Raw genomic sequence first — 22,149 nt, 5'->3', positions numbered from 1 at the left:
GCTTCATCTCCCTATCAAAATACTCCATTTTGTGTACTTTTTCATTTGTGTGACATTTGTTCATAAATACTGGATACTTTTTTGACTTATGGTTAAAAACTCCAAAGGAGTTTTAAACTCAATGATCTTACTGTGTTTTAAAATGACGTAATGTGCGTGGAGTGAAAAAGGACATTAATTCAGGATATATTATTACCAGAAAATTATCATTCATTTTACAATTGATAACTCTATAGCAACTTTGTTTGATGAGTTGCTATGGTGCATGATGATGAAGAGAAACATCTCACCAGTGACTGCAGAGATGCTGACACCACTGCTTCTGATGTTCTCAAACACAGAGAAGAGAGTGAATGTGTATTCAGTTCCAGCAGTGAGAGATGAGACTGTGTGAGTTACTGGTCCATCTCCATCTGGTGCACTGATGTTTGTCTCTGAACCATTAAACTGGAGAATGAAGCTGACATTGTTGTTCACTTTATTCCACTGCAGAGTGATACTGGTCTCATCTCTTCCTGATGATATGAAGCTTTCTGTGTTCTGAGGAGCTAAGAAAGAAAAAGAGAAGTTTATGCATTTATCAAAAACAATTATGATATTAACTTTGGTTAATTTTACGCCAGGCCTGTTTTTTCACAGTTGATCAATTTTCAATCTCATATTAATGAAATCTGGTGCTGACAACATGGACACCAACAAGAAAATAAACTCCAAAGGAGTTCTCAATAAGATCACGTTGCTGTGATTGAAAGTAACTGCTGATAATGCTCTGAAACATTTTTGTATTAGGTCCATTATTCATCACAGTTAAACAAAATCTGATGCTGATGATCAGGAACAAAAACATTTTTCAAGTTTGACTGCTTCATAAAAGACAATATTTTTTTCTAGCAAGAAATGCAATGAGCAATATATTAATGAAAAAGCATGTTGTGTGTTTGCTACGAAGCAGCACTTTTACTGATGAAATAACATGACCAGCGAATACATGCTGATTAAACACTGGTGTACTAAAAAGGACTTGATGGTTTGAAGAGTTGCTGAAGTGATTAACGATGAAGTTCATGATCTCACCAGTGACTGCAGAGATGCTGACACCACTGCTTCTGATGTTCTCAAACACAGAGAAGAGAGTGAATGTGTATTCAGTTCCAGCAGTGAGAGATGAGACTGTGTGAGTTACTGGTCCATCTCCATCTGGTGCACTGATGTTTGTCTCTGAACCATTAAACTGGAGAATGAAGCTGACATTGTTGTTCACTTTATTCCACTGCAGAGTGATACTGGTCTCATCTCTTCCTGATGATATGAAGCTTTCTGTGTTCTGAGGAGCTGAGACACAAAAAGAGAAAGAAACAAATTTAATTAAACAGGAACTCCACGTAAAAAAGATTCAGGCTTCATATCCCTATCAAAATACTCCATTTTGTGTACTTTTTCATTTGTGTGACATTTGGTCATAAATACTGGATACTTTTTTGACTTATGGTTAAAAACTCCAAAGGAGTTTTAAACTCAATGATCTTACTGTGTTTTAAAATGACGTAATGTGCGTGGAGTGAAAAAGGACATTAATTCAGGATATATTATTATCAGAAAATTAATTCATTTCACAATTGATAACTCTATAGCAAATTTACTTGATGACTTGCTATGGTGCATGATGATGAAGAGAAACATCTCACCAGTGACTGCAGAGATGCTGACACCACTGCTTCTGATGTTCTCAAACACAGAGAAGAGAGTGAATGTGTATTCAGTTCCAGCAGTGAGAGATGAGACTGTGTGAGTTACTGGTCCATCTCCATCTGGTGCACTGATGTTTGTCTCTGAACCATTAAACTGGAGAATGAAGCTGACATTGTTGTTCACTTTATTCCACTGCAGAGTGATACTGGTCTCATCTCTTCCTGATGATATGAAGCTTTCTGTGTTCTGAGGAGCTGAAAAAGAAAAAAATTTACTTTTGGACAAGCTCAAAACAATTGGTAACGGTTGGCTTCTGAGGAGCCACATTTCCACCAGCAACTGGAAGAGCTTGAACAATGCTACTCCTAAACTGGTGTCATATCAAATCTAACATGACTCTTCCAGCCAAACACTCTCCATAAGACTTTGCTTGATATTCATTGAAATTCACAGTGTTCTGTCCAGACTTCCTCGGGAATGTAATTATATAATCCCCTTTCCCATTTGCTATTTTGATCTCTTAAAGTCAAATGTATAGTCTTGAGGCAAAAAGATGACATAGGACAAAATATTTCTTTCGCAAAAAAATATGCTATTTAACCACTGGTCTTATTTTGTACTTATAAATGTCACTATGTATTTGACAAGACAGATGTCAGGAGTAATAATTAAGGAATTCAAATTGAAAGGAATTTACCATGAAGTATATAAATGAACAAATAAAGTGAGATTTCTCAGGAATTTACCACAGAGCATTGTTTTAAAACCTAAAAACATACCAGTGATGGCAGTAGTTGGTGTTGTAGTAGGTGTTGTCATCGGTGTTGTCATTGGTGTTGTCGTCGGTGTCATAGAAGGTGTCACTGTCGGTGTTGTCGTCGGTGTCGTAGTAGGTGTTGTCGTCGGTGTCGTAGTAGGTGTTGTCGTCGGTGTTGTCGTCGGTGTCGTAGTAGGTGTTGTCGTCAGTGTTGCTGTAGGTATTGTTGTAGGTGTTGTTGTCGTCGGTGTCGTAGTAGGTGTTGTCGTCGGTGTTGTCATCAGTGTTGTTGTAGGTGTTGTTGTAGGTGTTGTTGTCGGTGTTGTCGTCGGTGTTGTAGTAGGTGTCGTAGTAGGTGTTGTCGTCGTCGGTGTCATAGTAGGTGTCGTAATAGGTGTTGTCGTTGGTGTTGTCGTCGGTGTCGTAGTAGGTATTGTTGTCTGTGTTGTTGTCGGTGTTGTCGTCGGTGTCGTAGTAGGTATTGTTGTCTGTGTTGTTGTCGGTGTTGTCGTAGGTGTTGTCGTCGGTGTCGTAGTAGGTGTTGTCGTCGGTGTTGTCGTCGGTGTTGTCGTCAGTGTTGTTGTAGGTGTTGTTGTCGGTGTTGTTGTCGGTATTGTTGTCTGTGTTGTTGTCGGTGTTGTTGTTGGTGTTGTCGTCGGTGTTGTCGTTGGTGTTGTAGTCGGTGGTGTCGTCGGTGTCGTAGTAGGTGTTGTCGTCGGTGTTGTCGTCGGTGTCGTAGTAGGTGTCACTGTCGGTGTTGTCGTCACTGTCGTAGTAGGTGTTGTCGTCGGTGTCATGGTTGGTGTTGTCGTCGGTGTCGTAGTAGGTGTTGTCGTTGGTGTTGTAGTAGGTGCTGTCGTTGGTGTTGTAGTCGGTGTTGTCGTCTGTGTTGTAGGAGCTGTTGTTGTCATTGTTGCAACAGTGGTTGTATTAAGAGCAGGTGTTATTGGTGCTGCAGTGGCTGTTGTAGGAACTGTTGTTGTAGCAGTGGTTGTTGTAGGAGCAGGTATTGTTGTTTGTGCAGCAACTATGGAAGAACAAATATTTAAATTAGTTTTACTATTTGTTTTACTTTTTATATCAAAATTGTAATTATTATAAATACAGAAATGAACATGACCAGGTCACTTTTTGAACCATCGGTTTAATTAACTGCAATCGAATAACTGCTAAAATATTAAAATTGGCTTTAAGTGTAACACAGACTATATTTTGACTTTAGGACTAAATCATTCCCAATCCCCAAAACTTTATTTCAATTTTGTAAAAGGACAGTCAACATGCAGCAAGCTCACCTTTTAGCACAAGGAAAATTGGTATCATCAGTCCAACACTCATTTTGTCTTCTGTTCAATCTGAAAAATCCAAAATTTATTAGGAGGCAGCATATAATTGGTTCTGACTTTGGAGTTGCTGAAATCATTCATTTCTCTGTAAAAAAAAAAAAAAAAAAAAAAAACTTTTTCTGAAAGATATGTTCAATGAGAACACATTATTCAGTGAATAATAGCTTGAACTGGATTAGGTTTTCAGTAATTACACTCAGCTATCATAGCTCATGGTAGCCATTATGGAGTCACTTGTGTAAATTATACAACTGCAAATATACACTGCTAAACACCCTGAAACTATAAAACCATCCATAACAAAAGGGTTTAAAATAATGAATTCCCTGAAACATATTATTTTATAATTTTGACACAACTATGATTAAATCTATCTTATATTTCTCTTAATGTGAGCTTCATTCTCACCGACAATTTTGTTTCCCCATTTTTCACTATCAAATTTGATCTTAACAGTCCATTTCTCTGTTGGATCCAGATTAGAGGCAATGAAATAATAACAACTCTGTAGCTGTTTGATGGAAAAATAATGAACTCATCATACTTGTCAAATATTGGTCTATCTGTTGCACAACATGGTTCTATAGTCTCAGTTACAACGTCTCTACCTTTATCTTGTGACCTACAACCTCACTCAGTACTATCTACAAAATCAGATATACAGAGGAAGTGGGGATGACTGTCAACTGTTTGTCACACTGTATAAAAGCTGCCCTACAGAGGAGAGACGTTGAGCAATGCTGGACATCCTTCTTTGAGTGTACATGTATTTACTCCTTCTTGCAAGAATAAATGTCCGATGTGTTTGATTTTGAATCCAGCCTCTGAGTAATTTTTCTAACATAATTGGTCCTTCGAGCCGGATCCCAACATCTCCTCCTCTCTCCGGACACAGTCTGGAACCGTGCACGGGGGAGTCTGGTACTCCTGAGGAAAGACCTCCGCCCTGTTTCTTTATCGAAACAGTTTGGACATTGGTGAGGCCAGGACTAACTGGAGAGAGGAAGGGTGACGGGATCCTAGAACAAGGCTGATTCACCATCAAACATCGGACACCCGGGTAAGACATTTTTTGTTTTGTTTTTTTTGTTCTAAAGAGTCAGGTCAGGGACTTGTACTAAAGAGTCAGGTCAGGGACCTGTACTAAAGAGTCAGGTCAGGGACCTGTACTAAAAGAGAGATAGGTCAGGGACCTACTAAAAAGTCTGAATAGACTAGGTAAACTAAAAGTTGTGTGCACAAAAATAGGTCAGGGACCTACAGGTAACTAAGTCAGGGACTTAGGAAATAGGTCAGGGACCTACAAAAAACAACAACTTCCGGAATATAAAATAAATGCAAATATACAAATAATTAGATACTGTGAGCGTCCAGTTGCTCGGGTGAACTCCATACAAACTGGTTGGCTCATGGATAGAAATAAATAAAAATATAAGAAAACTTCCGGAAGATGAAATAAATAAAAATATACAAATAAATAGATACTGTGAGTGTCCATTGCTCGGGTGAACTTCATACAAACTGGTTGGCTCACAGATAGAAAAAATGGGATTATGCTGTAGTAAGATCGAAGAGATACCTCTGGAGGGAGACGTAAAACGCATGCACTCAAAAGGTGCAGATAACATAAAATATTTGGGAAAAAAATGGGAAAAGGAACACGGATTCAAGGATAGAGAGCAAGTGTGAGGGAAATAAAAGAAAAAAGTTAAAAAGAGAAGAGGAAAAGTAAAAGAAAAAAAGAGAAAGAGAACTGATCTGGGAGAGATTAAAAACCAAAAGGCGGGGGAAGGGAGTATAGCTCTTAATGCACCAATACTATATCTAATAATTGAAATAGATTTCTCCCGGAAAAATGATGAAGATGATGATTATGTGGTACAAAAACGAACCAACATGGGACCGTGGCCCAATCCTCCTCCATACCCTAACATGGGAGACGTCCCGGTAACAGCTGATCCGCCCGCTCCACCTATTCCGCCTCCGGCTGCCCAGCCAGTTTCTGTCTCCGAACCCACGACACTGTCACCAAACTCCACCCCCTCTACTCCAACCCCAGACAGCAGCCAAGAACTGTTCAGACGATTTGCCTTATGGTTAAGAACCACATCCCCTGGGAAAACCAGATCAGGTAGACCCTATCAGAGTCTGTTCGACAATACCGTAGGAGGTGCAGAAACACATCACGCACAAATACACCCCGTGATAGAATTACCTAATCCCCAAGCAGGAGAAAAGGGACAGGAAGCCACAGTACAAGTTTATTGTCCATACATTAGCGGACGTTAGGAGAGCTGTAGACGGCATTCCTCATCCAAAAGAAAATTCAGCAGAATTCGAAAGTCAGCTAAAATTATTGTGTCAGAGCTACCAGCTAAATGGGGTTGAGATAGAAAGATGCATCAGACAAATAACAGGAGTAGACTGGTGCCAATACCAAGGCGATTGGAACCCGCTCGTAGATGGAAACCCCGCCCCTTTCGGTAGTCACCAAATGCTCACCAAGTTCAGCTTGGCATTACTTCTTAGAATAAGAAATCTGACAGCAGCTGGAGCAGATTTTTCACATGTGGCAGAATGTACTCAGGGAGACGATGAGACAGTGGTGCAGTATTTTGCAAGATTGAAGATAGTGTTTGACAGACACAGTGGCATAGCACCAGAAAATCCATATAATGACAGAGGGCCCTATGCACAGCAGTTAAAGAACGCCCTCCTAAATGGATTGTGCACTCCTATCAGCTCGTTTGTAAAGAAACATCAGGTGGGCTGGCAGATAGCCGAACTAGCAGACGTTAAGGCACACGCAGTACATGCAGAAAAAGTTCTAAAAGATAAACAGAAGAAGAAATCACCTAAAACAAGAACAGCGGACACATATGTATATGATGACGAAGACACAGAATATTCTGAAGTATATTATCGAGGGGATAATGATCAAGGAGATTTCAGAAGGAGGAAGCGAGGTGGATGGACGGGGGCTGGCGGCCGTGGGGGAGGACCACGAGAGCCAGGTAACGACACCTGCTATAATTGCGGGAGGAATGGACACTGGGCAAGAGACTGCAGGCGGCAGAGAGACGGGAGGAGGGAGGAAGAAGTGGAGGAGGAGGCGGTTGGCGGTCGCAGACGGGTTCAGCATGACTAACCACAACCACTCCAGGATCAGGTCATGCAGAAACACACACATTCACATGATTCGCAGACACGGACACAGACCCAACTAGAAACAAAAGATGAGGATGTGTTAGAGATAAGTATAGTTGAAATACTCAAGATAAACCTTTTGTGACTCTACTGATAGAAGAGATTGAAGTAACTTTATTGTGCGATTCAGGAGCATATAGGTCACTTATTAGGAGTACAGCTAAAATGGCTCAAGGCAGCATAACTTGGCATCCATTCAGGAGGATAGGACTCTGTGGCCTCAGAGGGACCCTTTGTTTTCACAGCTCTGCTCATAGTACTCCCCATATTTTGGTACGAAGCTAATATAACATACCTGACAATCAGACATCAGACGACAAGACCACAATAGGACCTTAGGCTACTGACAAAGTTTGCAGCACTAAAAGAGCATTTGTAAGGGCTGATGGACAATTTGCAAGGAACAAAAAATCAGTACCGGGTACAGGGAGCAGTAATTCTCACATTCACAGAAGGGCAACAGGCCAGTCTAACATTTGACGCATGTGCAGTTCTTCCCTACATGTATTTGCTCCTTCTCGCAAGAATAAATGTCCGATGTGTTTGATTTTGAATACAGCCTCTGAGTAATTTTTCTAACACTGTTACCTCAAGAAGGAGAATTCTTGAACAAGCTGGTGCACTAAGTTAGAACGCATCTCAACACTTGGTCTGTTCACAGCCATTAACCTGGCTGAACCTTGAGAAGGTCATTAAATCCAAATTGATTTAGGTGTGCTACAAGCTGACATCAATATAGAAAAGATGTCTCAAAACAAAACACCTTTTTATATATATTATTGTCTTTTTTATTATTCTATAAACTGAATAATAGAACAACCAGATTACGCAGTCCCTTTGTATTCTGCCAGTGAAAAGAAACGCTACATAAATGAAAAAACAATATTATTAAGACAGAAACCACATATGCAGAATTTGACACATTGCAAAAAGGCATGTTGTATTTATTATTATTATAATTCATGATGACATACTCATGCATGAATACTTTTCAATATTAGGACAGAGGTTATTAATAATAATTTATTGATGTTGTAAACAGCTAAATATACAAAAACTAAAGCCACATACACAATACATAGAGTCTATGAATGTATTAAAGTGCACAATTGTACTTACCCAAAATGAAAAAAATGTGAGATGAAAAGTTATTTGTTTCCCCTTACTGGTAGAGATGTCTTTAAACTATTTCCACATTCATAAGTGAGTCCTATTCATATGATACTGAAAACCTGCTACCTTACGTGACAACCCAAACCTATGGCTTTTAAATACTCAAACAGTTTAAAGGCTAATGATATGTCTCTAAGGGGAAGGACTTTTCACAAAGGTTGTGGCATCTCAGCAATGAACACGGCCACTTCACAGCTGTCAGTCTGTCAAGTTTCTTGGCTCAGTATTACGGCCTACCTCCTTCTTTTATCCTGTAGAACCAGTATGTGGTGCCGATCATGCCAAACAAATAAATACATTTCTAGTGAGCTGAAATGGAGCAACAAGAACTTGCAAGAAATGTAACAAATTACATAATTCAAACATACTATATATGTAATTATCTGATTTTAACAAATGACACTTAAACCAAGTTCAAAACAGTAATTTTTCAATGATCTCATACAAAAGAAACTAAGTTGCATTTCCTTATATTTTTCTGACAGACAGCAAATCCATAGCATCAAAATGATCCCTTGTGAAATAATATTTAACATGGGAATTTTATCTGTATGGGTTTTGCTTCCAAACTTAATGTCAGTGGGTAATAAGAAACTGCATGTTCTTTTTACTGTACTCTTAATAGTTTCTGCATTGACAAGTATCCAGCTGTTTAATGTTTAGGTGTTCATCATGTAGAAGCTTAAGGTGTCAGTTCAGAGGGGTGAACCACGAAGTGAGATCAGTCAAGTATGTTGAGACTAAGGCCGTGGATCTTAATGTCACGAAGGTGGATCTTTTTTAACCTGGCTAGATCGCCGTGGTAAATTATGCTGCAAACTTGGTCCAGATAAGTGCAATTTCACCAAACACCTTTAAAAAAAAAATAGCATTAGCACTCTTGGAAAAGCCAGTGGACCTAAACATGCCTCACCTGTACAGATAGAACAGAGAGATATGTTGGCGTTTTCTCACGATATTCTCTACGAACGCTACTTCTCAGCTGAGGGAATATAAGCTAACTCTTAGTAATACCACTAAAGGAACCAGTGCGCTTACAGTTAACCAAACAGGGTACTTATTATTGCGTTTCTTTGCCACTAGAACCTACATGAAGTGGTGCAGAAAAATCTGAGCAAGAATACTGTATGCTTTGCTATTCCTAAAGTTTTACTTTTAGTGATGACCACTACAAACATGCATTTAGTATTTTACCACCAAACTACTTAGCCCATACATAACCTGAACAAACAAATGGTGGGAGCTGCCAGTGCTGCAGTCAGATATTACATTCATGCACTTCCTAAGTATAGGCCAATAGTAGATATAGAAGAATGAGGTATCAGTATAAGAGCTTTGAATATGGGAGGCACTGAGAGTGCATCGAGTAGTAAGTATTAATTACACAATTGTCAATTTTCCACCAGTATTATTCTCAGGCTTTATCACAGCCAAAGGCACCACTGTTGCAGCAAAAAAATAATTTTATACTCTTCACAGCTCTCCATTATGATTACCTGCTCCTCCAGACTAAAATACAAAGTATGCGAACTGTCTATTCTTAATGGAGAAAAGATTAAAATGACTCGTCAAAATTATGTGATCACGCACAGAGCCTAAAAGAGAACGCCTGGGCTAACAAAGTGTTATCACCATCGTAGTACCAATTATCTCTGATGGGGAGTTTCTGGTTTGTCGAGTTAGCTCAGAAAAAGAAAGCCTGGGTTTATTGAAGTTGCTTTGCGGTACACCCCGCAGGCCTGGCCTCTATGACATGGTCATTTATTTGCCTGTGTTGTGTATTATAGCATTGCACTTTCTCAAAATCACCTGCCAATCAAACAGTACTAAAGATCACAGGATTTACGTATTCATTTTCGGAAAATTAGTTTAATCTCGTGCTTTGAAACAACTCTGCAGAGCAAGAAAAAAAAGCAAGTCAAAAGTCAGCGTTGTAACTTAATATTTGCATGAAATGTTTGTGAAACGTGGGTTTGTTCCTCTCTCGCTAAAAGGTCATGACAGGTCTTCAGTACTCAGACTTAAGGCAAACTGACTGTAACAATTCCTGATTTATCAGCCCATTCTCATGTGTTTGCCTCTTTTCGTATTGGTTGTTCCTCTACCTGTAAGGCTTTGTCATCATCAAATCTTCCATTAAAATCACTTTACAGCATCTTCCTGCCCATTTTCTGCATTTGGGTCCTCTATTCTTTTCTTTACTGTCACAATAATACGATGTCACAAGTTGAATTCTTCATCAAGGAATGCCCAAAAAGACTTTACTACTAATTCCTTTTTTGGCTAACATCTACAACAACACTGAGAGATCTGCAGTTACATCAGCTGACATCCGATGAGTGAAAAAGCAGTATTTATATAATGAGTAAACTGCATTTTATACTTATACTTGTGTTATGAATACTGTATTATTGACAATCATAAGTTGTTATCTTGATTTGGGAAAGGCCATATTAAAAGTCAGGTATCTGTGAGCTTAAGGAAAGCGGCTATACGAGTGCGCATTAAAACAGTGAATGAGGAAGCTGTTACATATGCACAAAAGAGCACATTGTTTTGGAAATAAATAAATAATAATTAAAAAAACACTGCATAAATACCTCAAATAAATATCACAAATGTACTATATACATCGAGAGGCTTTCATTTGGATTGGGCATTATAGATGACAAGTATGATTACAAAAATAAATGGCAAAGATAATTTTCCTTTTGTTTTGTTTTTCACTATACAGGTCAGTCAACATGTCTGTGTTTTTCAAACAAATCAAATTGTTTGCTCAGATGAGTCACCACCCTCAGGCGACAGCAGATCATATCACCGCTTACCTGGCAACAGGTTTGGAGTAAATACCTTTTTATTATGCTTCCAGGTAAGACGATCTCGCTTGAAGATGAGATACCGTGACTTAAATTCTTTTATGATGGATAACAATTTAGATGCACAAACCAATGATAAGTGTTGTTTTAAATTTCATGGGAAGAGCTACAGGAATGTATCAGTCAAAATCTTTTTCTTGATGGGTGGTTACAGATAAATAAAACTGGTTTGATTGAAAGGGAACCATTTCCTCTTTCCTTGTCAGGTGAGAGTCACAAGTCAAACAGCTGCATCACAAATAAGAAACAAGTTGTTAGTGCATTTATTTTAGTATTTTGGCCACGACCTCAGAACAAAAGAAAGAAAATTAGGAAATCTGTTTTGATACCATTAGCAGTTACCATTAAAAAAAAAATGGTTTAGTTTCACATGACTTAGCATCTCACTCATTCTGAGCAAACATCAAACATTGAAAGACATTTTTTAACAGCCATTAAAACTGAGACACTAACATGCCTCCTCTTTCCTAACTGGTGTAATTAATCATCCTGAAAATATTTTTAGTATAACACATTCCCGTAATGCACCGTTTCCCCTACATTATGTAGGATTATGAAGCAGGGCACAGTTTGTCAAAGAAAACGGTACATCAATTTAGTGGGTTTTGAGAAGGCCTTCAGAAAGAGTTTATGGGACACACATTGTGCATATGTGATCCCACAACAGACTGCCCTTCTCGTCAGGAGTTTCTGTACTTACTTCACAGAGCAAGAAAAAGACAATGCAGTTTTGCTGAGATAAAGTTGCATGATATCTGCATTACTTTCCAACACGTTCATGGACCGAGTGATGAGAGGAACCACTGAAGACCAAGCAACAGGCATCACTGGAAGATCTAGATTTTGGTGACAGTGATGCTTTGGTCGCACATCAGCAGCACCAACACCAAGCAGAGACTGCACCAGAGCTATCCTGTGTTCGACATCAGGGGCAGAAACACCTGTGTTGCACAAGAAAAAGCAGAAATATCATTGAAATTATTACAATAATTGAACTGAATCCTTAAATATACCCATCTATTATTTTGTGTTGGCCTTACCTTTTTCCCAAATGCTAAATTTAACCTCAGAGGAAGCAAAGGCATCGAGGCTGGGAAACAAATGTCCTAATTTAGCCGTTACCCCTCCTTCTGGGACTCTTTTTGTTCTAGGATAGGAGCAGTAAAGTCTGGATCAGGTGCATTACTGAACTTGTAATGTGTATTATGTGGTGCTGTGCTATGTATTGGTATGAGCATTGTATTGGACTGAGAAGCAACAGGAAAATATTTCAATAAGTCACATTTGGCACATCAAAATTCAGAGACACTTTATTTCAAACTGACAAAATCATACAGTACATGTATATTAAAACACATTATCACAATACAACACGAACAATACAGAAAATAGTTTAATTGTCTTGAAGTAACTTAATTCAAAATAGTGTTAATAACTTCGGATTCGATCCATTCTCCTCCATTGGTCTCATGGCTTAACATACTTAACCTTCAGGGACCAAAGCTGTGGCTGCAATCCGGATTTTACAAAGAACTAGAGTAAAAAATAAAACGTACACAAGTACACACACAAAAGGAAAAAAGTATGTTAGTACTGAACAAAAAAATTTTTTTATCTGAAATAAAAGTGAATACACATTAGTCTCACCTCTGTCAACATGTCCTGCAGTTCTGATTCTGACAGCTGATTAAATGAGTTTAATCTCATAATCAATCCAACAACATCATCTGTTGAAACAAATGCACAATAAATTACACAAAATATGAACGTGATCATGTAAAATGATATATGTATATATAGAGTATAATCCATTCACATAAAAACATTCAATATAAAATAAGCATAAATACTTTACTTACATCAGCATATACCATGATTTAATTTCTGTGCATTCATAAAATGTTAAAGTAGCTGTTTATTCTGATTTTAGAAATAGTAACACTAACCCTAAAGTAACCCTGAACAAATAATACATAATTAAAGAAATTAGAGAAATGTTGATCAAATACAAATAAGTAATTGATGACTCAAAGAAAAGGTTCAGGACACTTTAAAGAATGTAAAAAAAAAAATGCAGATACTTACGAGATCCTTTTTGTTGGAGGATGCAAAGGTTTGTTAGCAGGATGGTGTTTTTTTCATGAAAAGAAGAAGTCAAATTATTATTTTGTTTGATATTCCAAGATGTGAACTTCTCTATAATTTAACTTAGACTCTTTGTGATATTGAAACTGAAAATTATTCAGTTGAAGTAATATTACTTGACACAACACAGAGAGCTGGGCTCAGATATAAACAAGGAACAAGGAAAGGTAACATGAAACTACAGAAAAATGTTGAAACAAAACAAGAAAAAATTGCTTACGGTAAGCAATAGGAATTTTATACACAGCTTCCGCCACTATAAAGTAAAGATGGGTACATTTTCTAAAACATTTTGCTTATTAGTTAGTTATATTGCTGGTGCCTTGCACGGAGGTCATAATTCGTTCGTGCGCCTAAAATAATTTCTGTGTAGCCATTCAAATGCTTAATTCATCATCTATTATACTGGCTTTTGTAAATGGCAACTATTGTCACACCTGTTTAATTACCCATTCATGACATGAAAAATCTTACCAGTGACTGCAGATATGCTGACACCACTGCTTCTGATGTTCTCAAACACAGAGAAGAGAGTGAATGTGTATTCAGTTCCAGCAGTGAGAGATGAGACTGTGTGAGTTACTGGTCCATCTCCATCTGGTGCACTGATGTTTGTCTCTGAACCATTAAACTGGAGAATGAAGCTGACATTGTTGTTCACTTTATTCCACTGCAGAGTGATACTGGTCTCATCTCTTCCTGATGATATGAAGCTGTCTGTGTTCTGAGGAGCTGAAAAAGAAAAAGACAATAAATGTATTACCCCAAAAAAAGAAAGAATTCTTTGTTAGTTTGACCCTTGACCTGTCAAATTTTTTTTTTCACATCACCTGATAAAATCTGATGCTGATAGTATGAACAACAAAACTTAATAAAAAATGCTATTACTAAATTAAACTGCTTATTATGTAAGGTGTGCATATTCACTGTCTGATATTTCACTGTTGTTTTCTAATCTCCTCAGCACATGACACTGTCTCTGGGACAACTCCAGATAGGGGCACATGTATCACAAATGTACAGGCAGTGACTGTTGACAACATCAGGACACCAGGTGCACAGCCAAGGAGATGGCATGCAGACAACAAGCTGGGCAGAGAGCCAATTGAAGGAAGCCACCACCCCAGAGGAACTGCCTATACAATATATTATATAATACAGGAGCCAGGGACAGACAGTCAGTCAGACTTCATGAACTGACACACTCTGTTGTTGTCAGGGACACATAATCTGGGCTCCTAGCTAGAGATCTGATTCTCTGTTGCTTTTATAATAAATGCTTTTGAGACCAGCCAGTTCTCTCCTACTGCCTCATTAAGGAATACACAGGACCGGGGCTAACACATATTGGCATAGTACTAGCATGAGCCCAAAAAGTCCAACAAACATAACATTCTGTTTGACAAGAGATATTATTATAATCAAAAGCGATAATAGACTCCAAAGGAGTTTTACTTTAGATCATTTTGCTGTTTTTAAAAGCACACACTGTATGGTATAAAAAATAAATTTGATAAAAGATGAATGAAGATGAGCAAATCCATGTTAATTGTATACTGATATACTAAAAATCACATGGTGCTTTGTTGTGATGCTACAGTAGATAATTATGAAGATCTCACCAGTGACTGCAGAGATGATGACACCACTGCTTCTGATGTTCTCAAACACAGAGAAGAGAGTGAATGTGTATTCAGTTCCAGCAGTGAGAGATGAGACTGTGTGAGTTACTGGTCCATCTCCATCTGGTGCATTGATGTTTGTCTCTGAACCATTAAACTGGAGAATGAAGCTGACATTGTTGTTCACTTTATTCCACTGCAGAGTGATACTGGTCTCATCTCTTCCTGATGATATGAAGCTGTCTGAGTTCTGAGGAGCTGAAAAAGAAAAAAAGAAAAAGAATAAGAGAAAAACAATTGAATTAAACAGGAACTCCACAAGAAAAAGATTCAGGCTTCATCTCCCTATCAAAATTGCCCCATTTTTTGTCCTTTTTTAGTCATGTGATATTTGTTCATAAATACTGGATACCTTTTTGACTTATGGTTAAAAACTCCAAAGGAGTTTTAAACTTAATGATCTTACTGTGTTTTTAAATGATGTAAGGTGCATGAAGTGAAAAAGGACATTAATTCAGAATATATTATGGTCAGAAAATTTAAGTTAAATTCACAATAGATAACTCTGAAGCAAATTTGCTTGATGAGTTGCTATGGTGCATGATGATGAAGAGAAACATCTCACCAGTGACTGCAGAGATGCTGACACCACTGCTTCTGATGTTCTCAAACACAGAGAAGAGAGTGAATGTGTATTCAGTTCCAGCAGTGAGAGATGAGACTGTGTGAGTTACTGGTCCATCTCCATCTGGTGCATTGATGTTTGTCTCTGAACCATTAAACTGGAGAATGAAGCTGACATTGTTGTTCACTTTATTCCACTGCAGAGTGATACTGGTCTCATCTCTTCCTGATGATATGAAGCTTTCTGTATTCTGAGGAGCTGAAAAAGACAATTAATGCATTTAACAAAAAACAACAAAGAATTATTTTTTAGTTTGACCTTTGACCTGTCAAAATTTTGTTTTGTTTTTGTTTACGTCACCTGATGAAATCTGATGCTGATAGTATGAACAACAAAACTTAATAAAAAATGCTCTTACTAAATTAAACTGCTTATTATGTAACATCACATTTTGTTTGACAAGAGATATTATTATAATCAAAAGAGATAATAGACTCCAAAGGAGCTTTACTTTAGATCATTTTGCTGTTTTTAAAAGCACACACTGTATGGTATAAAAAATAAATTTGATAAAAGATGAATGAAGATGAGCAAATCCATGTTAATTGTATACTGATATACTAAAAATCACATGGTGCTTTGTTGTGATGCTACAGTAGATAATTATGAAGATCTCACCAGTGACTGCAGAGATGCTGACACCACTGCTTCTGATGTTCTCAAACACAGAGAAGAGAGTGAATGTGTATTCAGTTCCAGCAGTGAGAGATGAGACTGTGTGAGTTACTGGTCCATCTCCATCTGGTGCACTGATGTTTGTCTCTGAACCATTAAACTGGAGAATGAAGCTGACATTGTTGTTCACTTTATTCCACTGCAGAGTGATACTGGTCTCATCTTGTCCTGATGATATGAAGCTTCCTGCATTCACAAAAACAGTGATGATAAAATCAGAAAAATATATAATGTACTTTGATATATGACGTGGACATCCTGACTCATTTACATAATCACCTTGATAGTCCAGCCCCGCTCTTAAATTAGTTCATGAATTTACAGTACTATTGCACTGTAGGTTCAATATACTGCAGGCTTTCTCAGATCAGATAAGAAATTCCCTCTGAGGGATTAATAAAGTACCTATCTATCTATCTATCTATCTATCTATCTATCTATCTATCTATCTATCTATCTATCTATCTATCTATCTATCTATCTATCTATCTATCTATCTATCTATCTATCTATCTATCTATCTATCTATCTATCTATCTATCTATCTGTCAGACTGTACGCTACTGACGTGAAACATTAAATTAACTAAAGGTGTGGTTTTGATTAATAGTTTAAACGAGTTTGGTTTCTCTTCTAACTAGTGTTCTTGAGATTGTGAATCACTTTACGTTCCTTTATTAGTTTTTCTTTTTCTAAATCAGCAACGTTCTGCACAAAAAGTTGTGCCATTCTACAAATGGCAAACATTAAACTTTCCAAATATATCGTGGTGACAACATGGTTGGTAGATTTGCACAATATGCAACCCTCTGAACAGCACGTAGGCTGTGCAGAAGAATGGTACAGATACAGAAAATGATTGTCTTTTATTGTATTTTTAACAGACTCATCTGTATGTACAAATTCCAACATCTAAACTTTTAACACTTTTTTTCACTGTGAATTTGACCTCGAAAGAGAAATTCCAGAGTTAGTTTGGAATGAGTATTTATTAACATAGATTGTAAAACCGTCTAAAAGCAAAGATTAACCCCAATGAAGGACACGAGAGGAGTAGTTAGATACATTACTTGTAGTGAAACAGATGAAAGGGAAACTGAGGGAGCATTTTTCATCCGACCATTGTCCTGAGTCATTGAATGATGTAGCGACACACTGCTCCTGGCCAGAATCGGGTTGTTCATTGGCCCAGTGTCGAAACAGAGAGTTGCTCCCATCAGACCAGACTTTTTCGCGGTGCAGACCGATCCAGACAAAGCTCTGACCTGCTAGGTTTGCGATGATATCATTTTCTGTCTGACTGCGTATACTGTGTGGGGAAGAATAACATATAAAAATCAAGGTTAACTGAAGAAGTAAAAAAAACAGCCACAAAAAAGTACACAGCATATTTCAGTGTCCCATTTGAGTGTTTTAACATACAATATAGTGCCATATGTGGCTATTTAAGAATTTAGTAACAACAGTCAACCAATCTTACATCAGGCTTATACACAATTTGGACTCTCGATTGTCCTATTTTTCATATATTTTTGACCAATTTCTACTGGTGTACACAGGAAAAGTACATATAATAAATTAACTACAAATATTTGCTTTTATATTTGTATGTAGGATGAAAATGCTGTATTTTAAATGTTGTTATCTTATGAAAACCTAATCATATCACATTATCATTGTAGATTTTCCTGCCAAAATGAACAAATCAAAGCAAACTGCAAAGTAAAATTAAACCAGAAAAATGAAGGTTTGGTTTGATTATTCTACAGGATTTTGTACATATTTACACCATGTAGTTATTTAGATAAAGAAAACCCCTATTAATGTTATGGTATTGACTTCAACCATAAAGCCCTAGTATACAGTACGCCATATCCCAAATAATGGGATATACTGTTTGATTAAAAAAACAAATGGGGTAAAAATTGAGACAGTGGATTATCATCTGGAGTTGTTTCATATTTGGAAACAGCATTTGAAATTGAAGTTTGTTTGGTGACAGACTGCAGGGGGTCTCCTCGCTGTGAGGACAGAAAGTGTTTTTTCAAACTGCAGCATGTCATTTCCCATCCCTCTCTCACTTCACTTTCCAGAATCTCCATATTGTACACAATCCAAGATGGTAAAATGCCCGAAAAATTAAATCATAAAAATGATTTGATATATTGCAGCTTTTAATGTTAAAATATTAATAAAAAATCAGAGCTAAAAAAAAAAGAACAACTTAAGAAATTTAAAAAACAATATCAAGTTGAGACAGGAAATATAAAAAAAGGACAAAATAAACCACGCCTGATTCAATAAACAAAACACATAAAACTGTTTGCAGCTGGTTCAGTAGTGCATTGTGTGATGGAGTCGTCATTGTTGTATACTGTACCTGGCTAGATCGACATAGTTCTCCCTGCAGAAGGTCTGAGCTGCAGTCCAATTCAAAAACATTTCCACCTTAACAAAGGATGATGTGCCATTCAGTGTACCTGGAAAAATATGGATGAGAAGAAGTAATAAACAGCGCCAGGATGGACTTCTAGATAAAAGTAGATTTGTTATTATGCCTGTTTAGCCTTTTACTCACCATTGTAGCAGATGAACTCTCGCTCACTGTTACATGTGATGTCACTCCAACTGCCATTAAAGATAGTCTCACCCAAAAGTTCAACACAGTAATGTTGTCCTCCGATATTACTGGGCTGACCAATACCCCAGTTTCTATACGCTGTCTCTCCTTCTCCATAGAAGCTGCTGTTATCTAGGGACCATCTCCAACTATTTATCAAGTCATCATAGAGACCAATCCAAGCCTTGCCTGTTCAAAAAGATATTCATTATATGAAACAGCCGCAATCAAACGTGTTTTTAAATGCTAATTCACCCGAAATGTGATTCTTTGTTGTTCTTTCACAAACCACATTATTCGAGTTTTCTGTATTCATAATAAGTTTATGGAAAACGTGGATGTTGCAGAGTTGTTGTGGATGTATGTTTAAATAAATCGTTACAGCACAGGCATATATATGTTATGTATATAATTCTAATATTATGAGCTTACCTGTGTAGTTGGATGTGGTAGCTCTAACGGCATCAACGTCAGCTGTGTTTTCTATGGTGGCCAGGTCAGTGAACACATTTCTGCAGACACTCTGAGCTTCAGTCCAGTTCAGTGGGTAGTTCACAAAGTTGTACTGACGAGTCTGGGCAAAGGCAACACTGACCAGTGCTCCTAAAACAAAGCATTCTCAGTTTTAGTTGTACTCACTTTTATTTGAGGTATGTAGACTTTGTCATATTTTACAATGAATAACAGAGACACAGTGTGAATCAGATGGGTTGAGGAACAATACTGTGGGGTTTTGTAAAACTTCTTCCTCATTGATTAGATTTTTGTCATCTAATTTATACCAGGAAGCAGTTTGACAAGAACAGAAAACAGCACTTTGTGAGGTGCTTTTATATTTGCATGTAGTTCATATCCTCATATTCATGTGTACCTGTCTATGTTTCTTGTATATTCACAGTGTAATATTGACACACAGTGAGAAAATATTCCCTCCACCCACCATTTCAACCGTTTTATTGACTACCACGGCGTGGAAAAGGTGAATGCTCCACTGAACCGAATCCAAACAGCATTGCTGGGTTTAGTCATTAAATACCTTCATGATTTTCAACAGCAGGTTTTGCTACATCAAATTTTAGCTTGTCTCAGAAAACCCACGTTTAGTGTTCATTATTGACAGCAACAGCAAAATAACCAGTTCAACTGCCAGGTCAAACTGAAAACATGAACTATGAATTTATTTATCTCCTGTGAGAATAAAAGTGTATTTTCCTCACAAAACCCCTTTTAAAATGAAACAGGTGTGTAAATGTGTAGATATATGTGAGACAGTCCTCAGAATAGGTTCTGGCTCGTCATTGTATTATGTATTCAATGAATTTCTTTGTCCATGTCCGAAAATATTCATTTATGACTATGATCAAGAATCCAGCTATTCTACAGAAAACAATTGATAAACAATTGTTGTCCTTTTCAAGTCAACTCTTGGTCTCAGGTCCCTCCTACGCAGAGATACAGCTATGTATGAAGCACTCAGTGAAGTCCCACTTAAGTTGTAACTGCTTTAAAAAAAAAATAAATAAATAAATAAATATTTTTAAAAAAGCCACAACAATCGAACAAGAGGCACAAACCTGTGAGCACGAGAACGATATGCCCGTGATCCATGAGTTACACCTTTAACAAGATGCATAGTGTTAATTAATCCATTAAAAGATATTAGTCCTATTATTATTATATTATACATCCTATTAAACATGTGGATATGGCCAGCATACACATACCCAAAACATTTCCTGATAAAATATAGTTATTTACTTACCACTATTTCTTTAAGCTCTTCCTACAATAAAATGCAGCACTTCAAATACCCCTCAGTATCAGTTCTTGTGTGCTGCTAAACACTAAGCAGCTGAGGACTTATTAAATGCTTATTACTCACCTGCTGCCACTGTTGAGAGTTCTTAAGGATGGGTGTAGTTCGTAATCAGGACAGAAAAGCACATACCCTCCCCTGACAAAAACTTGGCGCAGGAATCAGGAAGTAAAACACATGCACATTCAGGGAAACCCAACCTATTTAAATCACGCTATCTTTAAGGAAATTACAGCTTGTTCAGAACGCCGCAGCCGGAGTTTTAACAAAAACAAAATAAAGCGATCACATTACCCCACTACTCAAAGCACTGCATTGGCTGCCCATATGTTTTAGAATTGACTTTAAAGGTCTTTTACTTGTTGATAAAGCTTTAAATATTCTTGCCTCTCCCTACATCAGTGATCTTGTCTCATGTTATATTCCTGCCAGATCGCTGCGGTCATTCTATGGTTTTCTAGTGATGTCCTGATTTTAAATTTTGATTATTGTTTTTAACCTTGGTGTGTGGAATACACTATTTCCATATTTTCAGCACCACTGCTTCTATCAGTGTCACTCTTCTAAAGTTTTCACACATTCACTGCAGCCCAGAACTTATTTAGACATTACCCAGAGGAGCTGTATGTGAGAACAAATATCCAAATCCATTGTACCAAACATTAAACCGACTTGACTCCAGCCAGCTCCCTCAGACAAAGTCTGTGTAATGTCCGATTGAGCACATGTGTGAATACAGTATGTCCGTAGGTTCATTTGAGATGAATGTTGCCTGGATAAGAGCCGGCAGCAGCAGCAGGGTGCAGTGATAAATTTAGGTTAATAAAACCCGCCATCAACCACACAATATATTCTGTAAACACAATAAACCTGCCGAAATATACAATTAAAATCCCGCTAATTAAAAAAAATCTAAAGCTGGAGTTAAGAGCTAAATCAATCAGATCAGGTGAGAGCCAAGTATTTGCCCATCATGTCATGTCTACAGTCTAGCTGCCGTGCTCTCGTGAGGTTATTGTTGCCTTCTTTTGCATTATGTCAGAGCTAGTTGGGATTAAGTCAAGAAATGAACTTGACCGACTATCAGTTTTCCCACAAATGTGGTACCGGTGTAATTAAATTGATCTCCAGCAAGGGGTGCTCAGAGTCCGATTTATACAGCACCCTATTTGTCAAAAATGATGCTGTAGGAAATGTAAAAAAAATACTTTAACATATTTTAAAAACAGACTCTAACACTAGAAATGCCTATAACTCCTGACACGTTTTCAGAACTGTCTCCTGAAAAAAGACTTTTCACAGTGCATTGTTCAAGCATTCAGAGAACAGATAATGACTCCACTCACACACTCAATTCTCTTACAAATCAACACACACACACACACACACACACACACACACACACACACACACACACACACACACACACACACACACACACACACACACACACCTTGTCCGCCTTACTTACAAGAGGCCATTGCGCCTGTGCGGACCGGAGACTGAAACAGACTGGAGGCAGATGCTGCCTTCAT

The 22,149-nt window shown here is 37.6% G+C and overlaps 1 protein-coding gene and 1 long non-coding RNA gene across 12 annotated transcripts in view; one reads left to right on the top strand and one right to left on the bottom strand.

The window, feature by feature from the left end:
- The window catches only part of LOC138635167 (tenascin-like), a 26,395-nt gene extending 4,246 nt beyond the window's left edge, over window positions 1–22,149 (bottom strand). Inside the window, exons 1-11 of the mRNA XM_069722533.1 lie at window positions 22,086–22,149; window positions 19,231–19,398; window positions 18,757–18,987; window positions 18,559–18,658; window positions 17,244–17,487; window positions 16,122–16,413; window positions 15,444–15,701; window positions 14,819–15,076; window positions 1,686–1,943; window positions 1,075–1,332; window positions 291–548 (exon numbers count right to left, since the gene is read on the bottom strand). Of these exons, the coding sequence (XP_069578634.1) occupies window positions 291–548; window positions 1,075–1,332; window positions 1,686–1,943; window positions 14,819–15,076; window positions 15,444–15,701; window positions 16,122–16,413; window positions 17,244–17,487; window positions 18,559–18,658; window positions 18,757–18,987; window positions 19,231–19,398; window positions 22,086–22,149 (2,389 nt within the window). The remainder of the gene's footprint in view (window positions 1–290; window positions 549–1,074; window positions 1,333–1,685; window positions 1,944–14,818; window positions 15,077–15,443; window positions 15,702–16,121; window positions 16,414–17,243; window positions 17,488–18,558; window positions 18,659–18,756; window positions 18,988–19,230; window positions 19,399–22,085) is intronic.
- LOC138635172 (uncharacterized) lies at window positions 2,536–3,337 on the top strand. Of its 11 annotated transcripts, none has more exons than XR_011312078.1 (4): window positions 2,536–2,654; window positions 2,706–2,801; window positions 2,841–3,164; window positions 3,225–3,324. It is a non-coding gene; the product is annotated as an uncharacterized lncRNA (long non-coding RNA). The 11 variants fall into 11 exon arrangements; XR_011312082.1 differs by lacking the exon at window positions 2,536–2,654 and having other exon boundaries at window positions 2,689–2,801; window positions 2,841–2,924; window positions 2,961–3,164; XR_011312076.1 differs by lacking the exon at window positions 2,536–2,654 and having other exon boundaries at window positions 2,689–2,801; window positions 2,841–3,044; window positions 3,153–3,188; window positions 3,225–3,298.

This window comes from Brachyistius frenatus, unplaced genomic scaffold, assembly GCF_029030835.1.
Source record: "Brachyistius frenatus isolate BFR_SWC_R1_liver_20210118 unplaced genomic scaffold, ASM2903083v1 Contig_295, whole genome shotgun sequence".
Taxonomy (NCBI): Eukaryota; Metazoa; Chordata; class Actinopteri; family Embiotocidae; genus Brachyistius; species Brachyistius frenatus.
The sequence above is the reverse complement of the archived record's forward strand: the minus strand, read 5'-3'. Positions and strand labels throughout refer to the sequence as shown.